Source organism: Ctenopharyngodon idella, chromosome 12 (assembly GCF_019924925.1).
Source record: "Ctenopharyngodon idella isolate HZGC_01 chromosome 12, HZGC01, whole genome shotgun sequence".
Classification (NCBI taxonomy): Eukaryota; Metazoa; Chordata; class Actinopteri; order Cypriniformes; family Xenocyprididae; genus Ctenopharyngodon; species Ctenopharyngodon idella.
Window position 1 is genome coordinate 9,583,563 of NC_067231.1, and position 15,409 is coordinate 9,598,971.

The 15,409-nt window shown below is 35.9% G+C and overlaps 1 protein-coding gene across 1 annotated transcript in view; it reads left to right on the plus strand.

Annotated features, from left to right (window-relative positions):
• Positions 1-15,409, plus strand: part of oplah (5-oxoprolinase, ATP-hydrolysing) — a 40,839-nt gene that overhangs the window by 18,546 nt on the left and 6,884 nt on the right. The window contains exons 11-23 of the mRNA XM_051914906.1: positions 59-171; positions 690-860; positions 1,005-1,142; positions 1,225-1,363; positions 3,070-3,182; positions 4,359-4,510; positions 5,261-5,421; positions 7,973-8,074; positions 9,180-9,354; positions 9,502-9,686; positions 9,777-9,923; positions 11,260-11,394; positions 12,742-12,891. Coding sequence (XP_051770866.1) covers positions 59-171; positions 690-860; positions 1,005-1,142; positions 1,225-1,363; positions 3,070-3,182; positions 4,359-4,510; positions 5,261-5,421; positions 7,973-8,074; positions 9,180-9,354; positions 9,502-9,686; positions 9,777-9,923; positions 11,260-11,394; positions 12,742-12,891 — 1,881 coding nt within the window. The remainder of the gene's footprint in view (positions 1-58; positions 172-689; positions 861-1,004; positions 1,143-1,224; positions 1,364-3,069; positions 3,183-4,358; positions 4,511-5,260; positions 5,422-7,972; positions 8,075-9,179; positions 9,355-9,501; positions 9,687-9,776; positions 9,924-11,259; positions 11,395-12,741; positions 12,892-15,409) is intronic.

Here is a 15,409-nt window from a genome sequence, read left to right on the forward strand (position 1 = left end):
CTGCTTTAGATGATGGGTATCTAAATTATTGTTTTGAATATCAGCTTTCTCTCAACAGGCTAAAGGGCATGACACATCTGAGCATGTGCTGGCATGTTTTGGAGGAGCTGGGGGTCAACACGCTTGTGCCATTGCAAGAGCCTTAGGCATGAAGACTGTCTTCATACACAAGTATGTCTGTATGTTTATATGAGTGAAGTATCTGTGTGTTTTGGTGTGTTCATTTGTCACATGCTTGAATGGGATGGCAATAAGATGCTTTTTCCACAATCTGTTGTGCTGTGAATAAATTCATTTGTGAATGGCTGATGGTCATCAAATTCAGCTTATACATGCAGGGTGTGTGCATGACGCTGTCTACCAAATTTTGTGATTGGCTCGCAAAAATGATTGAATAATTTTTGTTATTTCAGAAACTTTGTGAGCTATAATCTCAATTACTTGTTATTCTAAATCGATGGACATGACTTTTTTTTCTGCCATTGTGAAATTTGTTTGAGCTCATCCTAGGTCAAATTTCATGTTTATATACATACTGTATTTAAAAATAAAGTGCCTAATGAGAACTGACATCCATGCCTGCTGGGAAGTCCTTGTAAGCCATTTAGAATAAGAACATTAACATGAAGTGCTTGTGTTTTTGAAATAAATTGGTGACAGTACAATACTCTTTCTCTTTCTACTGTTAGATACAGCGGAGTGCTGTCAGCATATGGTTTGGCTTTGGCTGATGTGGTGGAGGAGGTTCAGGAACCATGTTCTCTACAGTATGTAGCAGGCTCATACTCTGAGCTGGACCGCAGGATAGAGGAACTCTCTCAACGCTGCGACCAAATACTGCGCAAACAAGGCTTTAGCAGGTCACTCTCAAGGATACAGTTACACTGAAAAGCTTATCTACTTGCTTATCTGGTGTATCATTAACTTTTAACAAACACAACTGAAAATGCAACAAAATATTATTGTAATAATAAGAGGATAATTACATGATTGTGTCTGTACAGTTCTCAGATCAGTATAGAAGTGTTCCTGCACCTGCGTTATGAGGGCACAGATTGCGCGCTCATGATCACGGCTGCAGGTCACCCCAGTAATGCCCACTCCTGTCGCTCGGGAGACTTCCGCACAGCCTTCACTAAACGGTACTGCTGTTTCAACTGTGAATGGTCAAAAATGACTTGTTGTTTCCTCTTCAGTCTCTCACTCTTTCTGCTTCTACATCAGATATCTGAAAGAGTTCGGCTTTACCATCACTGATCGGCCTATCATGGTGGATGATATCCGTGTGCGTGGTTCTGGGAAGTCTGGAATTAGGTCAAAAGTTCAGCCCAAAGCAGGGCAGAAAACTCCAAGACCTATTAAGGTATTAAAACCAATGCAAACCTAACCATATATTTTATAAGTAAGTAAATACTCTGAAACTGCTCCTGATATTAGGAAGTCAAGGTATTGCTCAAAGACGCAATGGACCCTTTTCACATTTCTGTGGTTCTCAGCAGCGTTGGGTAAGCTGCTATAGTGGTGAATGGAAACTACACAAATATAATTTTTATGTTCTCATTTGCTCCAATAGCAAAAGAAAAAAATCCACAAAAGAGTTTCTATGACTTTACAAAAAACTGAAAAAATATATAGAAATTGATTACATTGGTCAGAAGAGAGAAAGATGTAAAATTTGCATCAATCCCTCAGCTGTTGTAATAGAAACATTCATGCAGCAGCGTTAAGGGTTTGTTCAGCCAAAAATAAAAATTCTGTCATTTATTACTCACCCTCATGTCGTTCTACACCCGTAAGACCTTCATTCATCTTCGGAACACAAATTAAGATATTTTTGATGAAATCCGATGGCTCAGTGAGGCCTCTATTCCCAGCAAGATAATGAACACTTTCAGATGCCCAGAAAGCTACTAAAGACATATTTAAATCAGTTCATGTGACTACAGTGGTTCAACCTTAATATTATAAAACGACGAGAATACATTTTGTGCATCAGAAAAACAAAATAACAACTTTTCAACAATATCTAGTGATGGGCGATTTCAAAACACTGCTTCAAAGCTTTACGAATCTGTTGTTTCAAATCAGTGGTTCGGAGCACCGAAGTCACGTGATTTCAGTAAACGAGGCTTCGTTATGTCATAAGTGTTTCGGAATTTCAATACTTCACGTGACTTTGGCAGTTTGATACTCGATCCGAACTACTGATTTGAAACAAAAGATTCGTAAAGCTTCGAAGCAGTTTTGAAATCGCCCATCACTAGATATTGTTGAAAAGTCGTTATTTTGTTTTTTTGGCGCACAAAAAGTATTCTTGTCGCTTTATAATATTAAGGTTGAACGACTTTAGTCACATGAACTGTTTTAAATATGTTTTTAATACCTTTCTGGGCAACTGAAAGTGTTAATTATCTTGCTGGCAATAGAGGCCTCACTGAGCCATCGGATTTTATCAAAAATATCTTAATTTGTGTTCCGAAGATGAACGAAGGTCTTACGGGTGTTGAACGTCATGAAGGTTGAGTAATAAATGACAGAATTTTCATTTTTGACTGGACTAACCCTTTAACTAGTTTTATGTAATTTAATGCCAAGGTAATATAACACAAAGTATAGTGTTATAAATATACATTGCCCAATCTATTAGCCCAGGGTGAAGTCACCTGCTGCGCTTCTCGTCTGATGTGCGACCCCCTTAACAGTAAAAGTTTTTTTGTGTTTCTTCAAAGTTGCCACCCTAGCTTCCACCTCTGCTCTCTTTGGTCATTCTCTCAACCAACTTCTTGAAGAACTGAAGGTGTTCACATGCATGCAGAATGCTTTTTGATTTAAATTGTTGGGAAAATATTTGTCTACAAAACTAATTTTAAGCGTTTTAATAGAAGCCTTAGAACAAAAAGGTTTTTAAGATCATAAGAAACATTCTTAGTAGTGCATCTTCCCTTACCACAGATTATCATTTGCCAAGATGCTTTACACATATTTGAATTTTTTTATTATGGCTGTTATTAATAAAAACCAAGGAATTATACAGGAATGTTATTGATTAACTTCATTTTTTGGACCCAGATGACCCAGTGTTACTTTGAGGACCGTTATCTGGACACCAGTGTGTATCTGTGGGAGAATCTTTCCTGTGATCACAGAATCCAGGGACCAGCCATTATTATTGATAAGAACAGGTGTGTGTGATTTCCTGAAAGTTTCTAAATATAATACATCGTCATTAGTGGTGCTTGTGTAGGGTTTGATCAAACCTGTTAAAGTTCAGTGTATGCTGAACATTTGCTCCAAATATGCATGATTCCTTAGATCATGTGTCTTGTTGAGGAGATTTAGGGAGCTGCACCCGCAGAACTTGACAGAACATTATCTGACAGCAGCACTAATTTCATTTTGTAATCAGCCCACAATTGTTTGTTTTTTGTTTATTTGAGCTTTATTTTAGTTAACAAATATGTTTTAATAGGTTTAGTTTATGACAATATCCCTGATGGTTATGCACACCTGATTTAACATTTGCTAGAACACCCATTGCCTTTAGAACAGCTTTTGTTGTAGCTACATTTGAACACAGTTTTTAATGTAGCTTTGCAGGTTAGTTTCTCCGGACATCTTGGATATGTTCCCGCAGTTCTTGTGGATTTAGTCTGCCTCAGGTTTTTCTGTCTCTTCATGTAATTCCAGATGGACTCAATGATGGTGAGATCAGATGTCTGTGAGGTTCATGCTATCTATTGTCAGACCTCTTGTGCATACAAAAATCTTACTGGATTATTATTGGCAATGTAAATATGTTGTGTGTCTTAAAACTTTTTTGTGTGTGTGAATAATCTAGCGTGCCAAAAGCTTTTGCACAGTACTGTGTTCTTTTTTGAGAATAATTGGGTTGCACTTTATTTTAAGGTGCCCTTGTTACAGTGTAATTACACAAATAAGTACTGAGTAATATTAATTAACAACATGTACTGACTATAGGGTTAGGGTAAGGATTTGGTTTTGGTTAGTTACTTAATTATCATAATAAACTGTTATTACTATAGTAAGTACATGTAACGTGTAACCATGTGACCTTAAAATAAATTGTTACCAATAATTGTTATGATGGCTTTGCCCCTCTTCAAGCATCGAATTAAAAAGTGACTAATCTTAATAGCAGAGGGTTTTGCTCTTCTCTAAACTGTCTTTCTACTGGGAAACTGTCACTACCTGTTTCAGTCTCCAGCTCTTCGGTGAAGTAATAATTCTATTCTGGGACTTGCCATTTGAGGGTTGACCTTAGATGTTTAGAAATCTCCACATTGTTTCTGTAACCATATATTTTTAATTTCATTTTTTTTTTATATTTCTTTTATCAGCACAATTCTCGTGGAGCCGGCGTGTGTGGCTCATCTGACAGAGGATGGTGACGTGTGTATTGCTGTTGGCATGGGAACGCAGTGTGTCTTAGGAACTGAACTCAACACCATCCAGTTGTCCATCTTCTCCCATCGCTTCATGAGCATCGCAGGTTTGATGGGACAGAAAAAAGTTTGGAATAAATGATGAGTGTGTTAAAGGATTAGTTTACTTCTGAATGAAAATTTCCTGATAATTTACTCACCCCCATGTCATCCAAGATGTTTATGTCTTTCTGTCTTCAGTCGAAAAAAAATTAAGGTTTTTGAGGAAAACATTCCAGGATTCTTCTCCATATAATGGACTTCAGTGGGGTTCATCGGGTGGAAGGTCCAAACTGCAGTTTCAGTGCAGCTTCAAAGGGCTCTACACGAACCCAGACGAGGAATAAGGGTCTTGTCTAGTGAAACAATTGGTCATTTAAAATGTATAAAAAGGGTGTTTGGCTTAATCTTTTCACATTCGCTTTGTAGACACTGGATCGTTACTAGTGCAAGATGAGCATTTGTGGTTAAAAAGTATATCATTTTTTATTTTTTTTTAGAAAATGACAGATCGTTTTGCTAGATAAGACCCTTATTCTTCGTCTGAGATCATATAGAGCCCTTTGAAGCTGCACTGAAACTGCAATTTGGACCTTCCACCCAGTGAACCCCACTGAAGTCCTGGAATGTTTTCCTCAAAAAGCTTAATTTCTTTTCGACTGAAGAAAGAAAGACATGAACATCTTGGATGACATGGGGGTGAGTAAATTATCAGGAAATTTTTTTATTCAGAAGTGAACTAATCCTTTAATGTGAAATCTGGTCATCTATGTTATTATCTGTTAGTGCACTGATGCTTTCTGGTTCCTCAAACACAGAGCAGATGGGTCGTGTGCTGCAGAGAACCTCCATATCCACCAATATAAAGGAGCGTCTGGATTTTTCCTGTGCTGTGTTTGGTCCTGATGGAGGTTTGGTGTCTAATGCTCCTCACATCCCTGTTCATCTAGGAGCCATGCAGGAGACTGTACAGTTCCAGGTACACAAACACACAAATATACAACAAATTATAACACATTGTTGAATTCTTGATTGTTGTGGCCAGTGTTGGATTAAGTTACTTTTAAAAGTAATGTGTTACAATATTTCATTAGTCCCACAAAAAAGTGACTAATTACATTACATTACATAACTAGTTTTTTAATAACAACAACAACAAAAGTTAATAAATAAATAAGCCTCAGGCTGAGGGAAATACAAATTCAGACTTGTACAGTAGAGGGCGCAGCTCAAACAAACCTTTCAGCTCTGGATTGCCATTCTGGGGTTGCAGAAGAATAGGGTGCAGGAGAAGAAAGTTCAACTCTATTACTTCAACAATAAAAAAAAAGAAAGAAACACAAATGTGATGTTTATTTAGTTGTTTTTGTTTATTAGTATGGTTGAATTGGGTCATCGGATGTCAGCAGCAAAGACATTGGTTAATAAAGTGAAATAAAATACATAAATGTAAATTTGTGTAATTTAATATTTAATTATTTCAGGTTTGCATTTCACTGTTTTTATTAATTTTGATGAATACTGACTCTGTTTTTGTGCAAGTGAGATGAGTAAATGCATGCTCACATTTGGTCTAGAACTACAATAACCATTGTTTACACCTTAAAATAAAGTGTAACCATACTTTATTGTAAATTTAAAAGTAATGTGTCACATTACTAGTTAAATAATCTGATTATGTAACTTGCCTTACTTGAAATGCGTTAAAGGGATAGTTCACCCAAAAATGAAAATTTGATGTTTATCTGCTTACCCCCAGGGCATCCAAGATGTAGGTGACTTTGTTTCATCAGTAGAACACAAATGATGATTTTTAACTCCAACCATTGCGGCCTGTCAGTCGTATAATGCATGTCAATGGGAACTCCATCTATAAGAGTAAAAAAAAAAACATGCACAGACAAATCCAAATGAAACCCTACGGCTTGTGACGACACATTGATGTCCTAAGACACGAAACGATCGGTTTGTGTGAGAAACTGAACAGTATTTATATAATTTTTTACCTCTAATACACCACTATGTCCAACTGCCTTGAGCACACGCACGGCATCCGGTGTGTGAGGTCTGAATGCACGGAAGTGATCGCTCGCACTCATTGACATATACACGCGAGAGATCACTTCCGTCATCAGAGCGCGTTTTTAGACCTCACCAACCGGATGCTTAAGGCAGTTGGACATAGTGGTGTATTAGAGGTAAAAAAATGATATAAAGACTGTTCGGTTTCTCACACAAACCAATCGTTTCGTGTATTAGGACATTAATGTGTCGTCACAAGCCGCAGGGTTTAATTTGGATTTGTCTGTGCATGTTTATTTGACTCTTATAGATGGAGCTCCCATTGACATGCATTATACGACTGACAGACCGCAACGGTTGGAGTTAAAAATCATCATTTGTGTTCTACTGAAGAAACAAAGTCACCTACAACTTCGATGCCCTGGGGGTAAGCAGATAAACATCAAATTTTCATTTTTGGGTGAACTATCCCTTTAATGTAATTGCCAATAAAAGCCTTTGACACTTATGAAATGCTTGTAATTATACTTCAGTATATCATAGTAACATCTGTCAAAAAGATCTAAAAACACCGAAGCAGCAGACTTTGTGAAAATTTAATATGTGTGTCATTCTCAAAACTTTTGGCCATGGCTTAGAGTCATGGCTGCTAAGCACCAGCACTTCTGGTACAATGAAGAGAACGTTTTACTGATAAAACATTATGAAAGAATGTATTAACAGTTTAGACATGAGAGGATAAAATTTCATACTGTCATTTTGAACACTAGAGAATGCTTGTTTTGATGTCACTACTGAAGAAATATCAGATTTTTTCTAAATATTTTATAAACATGATTTCTTGCATTGTCTGTTTATTTATTTGCTTGTAAACCTTTAAAACGAATTTATATAATAAACAGATTTGATAGTTATTGTCATATTAAGTGTATGCAAACATGCACAATGGCACACTTAAAGTCACACATAGTGAACACATACTAAACTAATGTCAGACTGAGCGGTTCCTAATAGAGATGCTTAATCTGTGCTGAAAACCTGACAAATGATTTGAGAAAAACCCATTTAAATGTGAAACCATGGGTATAAGCAGAATAATTCACCCTTTGAAGTATTGAAAATGAATGCGCATGTGAGGTGAAATGGCTTCTCTGCTTTGCGTTACCAATAAGTGTCAATTATTGTTACAAATACACAGCCTAACATGCTGTGGCATGATGTAGATTGACTCAAGGAAACCCAGAGATGCCTGATAGCACACTTACATATGTTGTCATTCTTAGCAGATGATCAGTTTTTGTGATTTTTTTTATTTTCTTTTAATTTGAATGTATCAGAATCTGCTCTTTCTCAGATGTTTGTGCACTATAATTGGAATGATGCAGATGTGCGTGCTTAGTGTTGTATTTTGAATAAACTAATATAATAAATTAAAGTACTTTAAACAAGAAATCATAAGCGTTGTAATAATTGTAAGTTTGATAAAAGGTTCTTTTCATTTATTTTAGATAAAGGCGGCAGGAGGCAGTATGCAAGAGGGAGATGTGATTCTCAGTAATCATCCGTGTGCAGGTGGCAGTCATCTACCAGACCTCACCGTCATCACTCCTGTAGGTTGCTCATGATAAACTTTCTGCAGTTTCATTTTGAATGATCCAAAAAGGCTGTCACAAACAGGTTTGGCTCGTTTTCACCACAAAATTGAAAAAGAAGCCTTGTTTTTCATTATTGTAATGTATATGGATGTTTTACTTTTGAATCTTATTACTGCAATACAGCCATCTAAGTTAACAAACACATATAAAATTGGTGTATATGGTTGGTGTATATGGGATAAATAAAATTTGTAATATTTATAAAGAAATCTCTTACATTAACCAATGCTGCATTTATTTGAAAATTAAAAATACAAGTAACAAAAACAGTAATATTATGAAATATTATTACAATTTAAAATACAGTTTTCTATTTTAATATATTTTAAAATATAATGAATTCCTGTGATGGCAAAGCTGAACTTTCAGCAGCCATTACTCCAGTCTTTTTTGTCACATGATCCTTAAGAAATCATTCTAATATGCTGATTTGGTGCTCATTTTATTATCAATTATTACTGATGATTAATAATGGCTTTTATTATTATAGACAGTTTTTGCAGTGTTGACAGAATTGGGATAATATGGTTATACTTCCTGGTTCTAGTATAACTCTAGCTGCTGCATTTAGGACCATCTGGAGTTTGTTTATTAAGCCTGCAGGGCAACCACCCAGTAGAGCATTACAATAATCTAGCCTTGAGGTCACGAATGCATGAACTAACATGAATGCCGCTTCAGACAGCAGGCCAGTGCCGCATTTAGTTCTTTTTCATGCTTGAATTTACAAAAACAGACAAAATTGTCAAAATTCCCATTTTGTCGAGTATCCTCATAAGCACACTCTAAAATGAGTTAAAAAGTGTTAAATGAATGTAAAGAGTTGTGAGAAAATAGGATGTGTGTCAGATCAGCGTCATGTGTGTCAGGTCTTAAAGTGACAGCAGCCTAATAAACCTGCTGCTGTCTGTGTCATTAATGTTGATGCATTTTAGCAGGAAAGGTAAAAATCTGAACTGTAGAAAAAAAACCTTAGCATTGAGCCCTGATATATTAAAGGCACAGCTAAATGTTACATTTATTACAGTGGGTTCTGTCGCTGTCGCTCTGTCTTGTGCAGGTGTTTCGTGATGGCATGAGTGCACCGGTGTTCTTTGTGGCCAGTAGGGGGCATCATGCTGATATAGGGGGCATCACTCCAGGCTCCATGCCTCCCCACTCCACCAGTCTACAGCAGGAGGGTGCTGTCTTCACTTCCTTCAAACTGGTCACGGGTGGAGTCTTTCAGGAGAAAGGTAGGGAAAAAAACAATGTAACAGATAATACTGAATGATTATTACCATATTGTTATATCAGGGTATTTCCATAGTCAGTCTATATAAGATTGGTGTTGTTTATTTTAATTTTTTGTCATTATTCAAAGTCATCTTTATGTCTATCAGCTGTGACAGAAGCCCTCATGGCACCTGCTCAATACCCAGGATGTTCTGGGACACGCAATCTCCGTGACAACCTGTCGGACCTTCGAGCACAGGTAGCAGCCAATCAGAGGGGCTGTCAGCTTGTGGGGGAGTTGATCACCAGCTACGGCCTGGAGGTCGTCCAGGCATACATGGGATACATTCAGGTGTGTACAATGGTGTGATGTATTAAATATGGATGGTGATATGTCAGGGATTGCCTTATGTTTATCATAAAATGTCCTGTATATATCTAGAGTAACGCAGAGCTTGCAGTTCGTGACATGCTGAAAGATTTCGCCCGGCGGCGGCGACAGGAAACGGGCTCCCTTGAGGTTGAAGCAGAAGATCAAATGGATGATGGGACACCAATCAGATTGAAGGTCCAGATAGATGAACAAGAAGTAAGAAATTAATTTTTACTTTTTCATATTAAAATCAGTTTCTGGATTAGAACTAAAACATTTTTTTTTGCATTTTTTCACCCTTCTAGGTTTCATACTGTATATAATATTGAGATATTTGGACATATACAGCATTGTATAAATGTCTTTGCATTATGTAACAAAATATCAAAGCAAGTGGCATTTATTTTAAATACATTTCAGTCAAAATATATCACAAAATGAAGGTTATTAGGTTTCAAAATATGAAGCAATAGAACATATATTCTTGAGAAAGAATACAAATTAAAATGGATGCATTTACAAATGCATTTACTTGTACAGTCAAACCAAAATTTATTCAAACACCTTTAACATTTCATTCATTAATACAGTTTATTCACTATAGTTTAAAAATGGTAATAAAATATGACAAGATCTCAGAGTTAAACTGTGTCAGAAAACATTGATCTTAATTGTGTCAGATAACACTTAAGCAAAACATGGTCAGGTCAAAGTGTCTGAATAATTTTTGGTTCCAAATTTTTATCAGTTTTACTGGTAGTCCACTGTATGAAGAATTTTTGGGTATAAGACAAGTTTATTTTGCCATCCTCACTTACATAAATGAATTACAGTGTCCTGCACCCACGAGTAAAAATATATCAAAAATGTCTGAATAATTTTTGGTTTGACTGTATGTTAAAATACACATACAGCATGACGTTTGTTCATTTGTTCTTTCTTCAAGCTCAAGAATTTGTTGCATTTGTGGATTGATGTGTGCAGGTGTGGATCTGTTGCATGTAGGGCTGCAACTACAGTAACAAGTATTTTGATAATCGATTAATCTGTTAATTTACTTGATTAATTGGTCAATCAGATGAACAAACAAAGATTATTAATTAATAATAAAAATAATAATTTTAATTAAAAATCAATTAATTTTAATCCATAATTTACAAAATTGTTATTCTACATCCTGCCCAGTGTTGTCCTCCAAACAATGTACAATTTGAAGACAATGAAACAAATGTACTGAATGTATCAATGTAGGCCATGATACATTCAGTATATAATACATATATTATTAAACTTTATGCGCAAAAAAAAACTGATTGCTTACCTTTTGAAAGTAGAAATTACAATCAATTTTTAAATTACAAATTCTAATAAATAAAAACTAAATGTTAACTGGTACAAAGTAGAAGGAAAACACATTCACTCATCTGAACCGCCCTTAGGGCTGTGCAACCGGTGCGACTGGAACATGATCATGAACTGTTCGAGGGGGACCCCCTTCACCCCAAGTACAGTGATGAACGATACCTCTGTCCATCTTTGTGTCTATCTGCAGGGCAGTGCAGTGTTTGATTTCACCGGCACAGGGACAGAAGTGTGGGGCAACTGTAATGCTCCTCGTGCCATTACCCTCTCGGCCCTCATATACTGTCTGAGATGCATGGTGGGCCAGGACATCCCCCTCAACCAGGTGACACACTTTGGTGGATTGTGCTCAATTAAATCTCTTATGTTTTTGAAGGAAGTCTCTTATGCTCTCCAAAGCTACATCAGTAGAGTAAAACAGAAAAAAAAACAGTTAACTTTTTCTATTTGAATATATTTTAGGTAACACTTTATTTTACAGTGTTCCTGTTACACATATACATATACTTACTATAGTAATAACAGTAAATTATGCATAATTACAAATAACTAACCCTAAACCAAACCCTAAACCTAGTTATGTAGTAACTTCGTGTAATTAATATTTCTCAGTACTTAAATGTATTATTTCAAGGACACCTTAAAACAAAGTGTAACCATATTTTAAAATGTTATTATTCATAAGCTGAATTTTCAGCAGCCGTTACTCAGTCTTCAGTGTCTCATGATCCTTCAGAAATCATTCTAATATGCTGATTTGCTACTCAGGAAACATTTATTATTATTATGAATGTTAAAAAACAGACTGACTGACTGACTATAATGTGCACAGCGGTGGTTTGTGTGTTATGTGTTTGCCCACATGCACATATTTGGTCTCATTAGCTGCTTGCACACATTAAACTCAATAAATTACTGTAAAATTTCTAGTAAATACATCATGTTTTTAATATGTTCTCATAATTTTTTGCCCATCCATTGAAAGTCTTACGTAATCAACATTTTCAAGTTTCAAAATGTTCATGAAGACATCGTAAAAGTAATCCATGTGAGACAAGTAGTTTATTCCAAGCCTTTTGAAGAGACACAATCGCTTTATATGATGAACAGATTTAACTTTTATTCACATATAAACATTGGTCAAATCACATATATAGAGCACATCAAATATTGTAAACAGAAGCTCAAGCATGCTTGCTTGATTTGCGAGAGCAAACAAGTTGCAATACCTCATGGCCATAGTTCTGCTCCACTTTTTGTTGACATAGATTTGCGCTAAATAAATATTCATACACATAGTTGCATGGGTAGTTGGTCTGTCACTTAAATTCACTCACTTGTACATGTATATGCATTTTAACGTATAGACTATTTGACAACATTTGAAATGAACAGTTTCAATTGGTTTAAAATGTCACTTATCTTCACACATTTGGAATGTGTGTGTTAGGTTACATTTTATTTTATGGTGTCCTTGTTACAATGTTACACAAATAAGTACTTACTATAGGGTTTGGTTTAGGGTTGTAATTATGGATAATTTACTGTCATTACTATGTAATGTGTAACAAGGACATTATAAAATAAAGTGTATTGCACTTTTTACAAATCTTTTTGAATATTATTATTTGCAAGAAAGTATTTTTGTGTCATGATTTGTTTCGTGTTTCAGGGCTGTCTGAAACCTGTTAAAGTCATCATCCCCCCTGGCTCGATTCTGCAGCCGTCTCAGAACGCTGCAGTAGTAGGCGGTAATGTACTGACTTCACAGAGAGTGGTGGACGTCATCTTCAGAGCCTTCCAAGTGTGTGCGGCCTCACAGGTGTGTTTTATCAGACAGAATGGTCTGTATCTACAGCAGTTGATGAAATCTCCTTGAGCTTCTGAACTCACAAGGCAAAAATCCAGACCTGGATTTCAGACTATACGGTTTTGGCTGTTTGAGTCAAGTCAAGTTTATTTGTATAGATAGCGCTTTTCACAATACACATTGTTTTAAAGTAGCTTTACAGAAAATCATAATTTTAATGTTTAGAATATCTTAATATCTTCATGCCATATATTCACATGTAGCAGATTAGAGCTGGGCAATAATATAGTTTACATTTTACAACAATACAAGCAATCAGGCAGTTGAGGTATGCTATATAGTTTATAGTATATATTGGACTACAAGAGTGTACTGTATGTATGCAAATAAAGTTGGACATAAATTTAAATTTATATAAATAATAATGTTTGCACTTTATTTTACAGTATGTGTACTTATAGTGTACTTACCTAGGAAAGTAGATGGCAATATAAGGTAACTACATGGGTTAAGGTTAGGTTTAGGGGTAGGTTCAGAGTTAGTACCTAGTTATTATCCAGTTATTATAATTACTATAATAAGTACATAGTATGTAATTACTATAATACGTACATAGTATGTACATGTGGAACAGGACTGTAAAATAAAGTGCTACCATAATAATAATAATAATAATAAGTTTAATTTATAAAATGCTTTTCCCAAGCTCAAAGCGCTTTACAATCAACACATAAATACATCAAAAACAATAAAGAATACACATCAAACACATCAAACACCACAAACGATCATGGAATCGGAGTCAAATGCATAGTCCAGAGTGAAAAATATACAAATATAAGACCAACAGTCCAAACAGAATGAGCAGGGTAATAATATAGGTAAATTTTGCGACAAAATATAAAATATCAAGCGGTTGAATTTTGCTGTAGTATATATCGCTTTTCGTGAGTGTACTATATGTATATGGATAAAGTTGGATATAATATATATATAACTTTATACACTCACCGGCCACGTTATTAGGTACACCTTGCTAGTACCGGGTTGGACCCACTTTTTCCTTCAGAACTACCTTAATTCTTCGTGGCATAGATTCAACAAGATGCTGGAAACATTCCTCAGAGATTTTGGTCCATATTGACATGATAACATCACGCAGTTGCTGCAGATCCATGATGCGAATCTCCCATTCTACCACATCCCAAAAGTGCTTTATTGTATTGAGATCTGGTGACTGTTGAGGCCATTTGAGTATAGTGAACTCATTGTCATGTTCAAGAAACCAGTATGTGAAGATTTGAGTTTTGTGACATGGTGCATTATCCTGCTGGAAGTAGAAGATGGGTCCACTGTGGTCATAAAGGGATGGACATGGTCAGCAACAATACTTAGGTAGGCTGTGGTGTTTAAACAATGTGTGCCATGAAAATATCCCCACACCATTACACCACCACCACTAGCCAGAACCTTTGATACAAAGCAGGATGGATCCATGCTTTCATGTTGTTTATGCTAAATTCTGCCCCTACAATCTGAATGTCAAAGAAGAAATCGAGACTCATCAGACCAGGCAACGTTTTTCCAATCTTCTTTTGCCCAATTTTGATGAGCCCGTGTGAATTGTAGCCTCAGTTTCCTGTTCTTAGCTGACAGGAGTGGCACCCGGTGTGGTCTTCTGCTGCTGTAGCCCATCTGCTTCAAGGTTCAATGTATTGTGTGTTCAGAGATGCTCTTCTGCATACCTCAGAGTGATTATTTGATTTACTGTTGCCTTTCTTTCAGCTCGAATCAGTCTGGCCATTCTCCTCTTATCTCTGGCATGAACAAGCCATTTTCGCCCATTTCGCTCACTGGATATTTTTTCTTTTTTGGACTATTCTCTGTAAGCCCTAGAGATGGTTGTGCGTGAAAATCCCAGCATATCAGCAGTTTCGGAAATACTTAGGAAATCACTTAAATCACATTTTTCCCCATTCCGATGCTCAGTTTGAACTTCAGTAGATCATCTTGATTATGTCTACATGCCTAAATGCACTTAGTTGCTGCCATGTGATTGGCTGATTAGATATTTGCATTAACGGGCAGTTGAACAGGTGTACAGTAATGTTACCTAATAAAGTGGCCGGTGAATTTATATATTAGCTGTGTGATAATACCAACCTTATCTCACAGGAAAACATAATTATGTTAAGAGTTGGCGATTTCGTATGAATTCGTATGATGTTAATTGTACAAAAATTTAAGATTTATAGAAAAAATTCTATTATTATTATTAATAGAATAGTTATTAATTTGTTAACCTGAGGTTTTGTTCAATTTATAACAATTTGGTGTAGCGAGAAGCCTAATTAGTATTTGGTATATAAAAATTTGATTATATGCATAGAAATGACGACGAGGCAAAAAATCATGGCATAATACTTATACTTAAAACGTTGTATATAGTACATAATATCTTTATTGCCTGGAATGAAAAACTCCATTTGGGTCAATTTAGATGCCATTTATCATCCTACTTTGTGCTTTC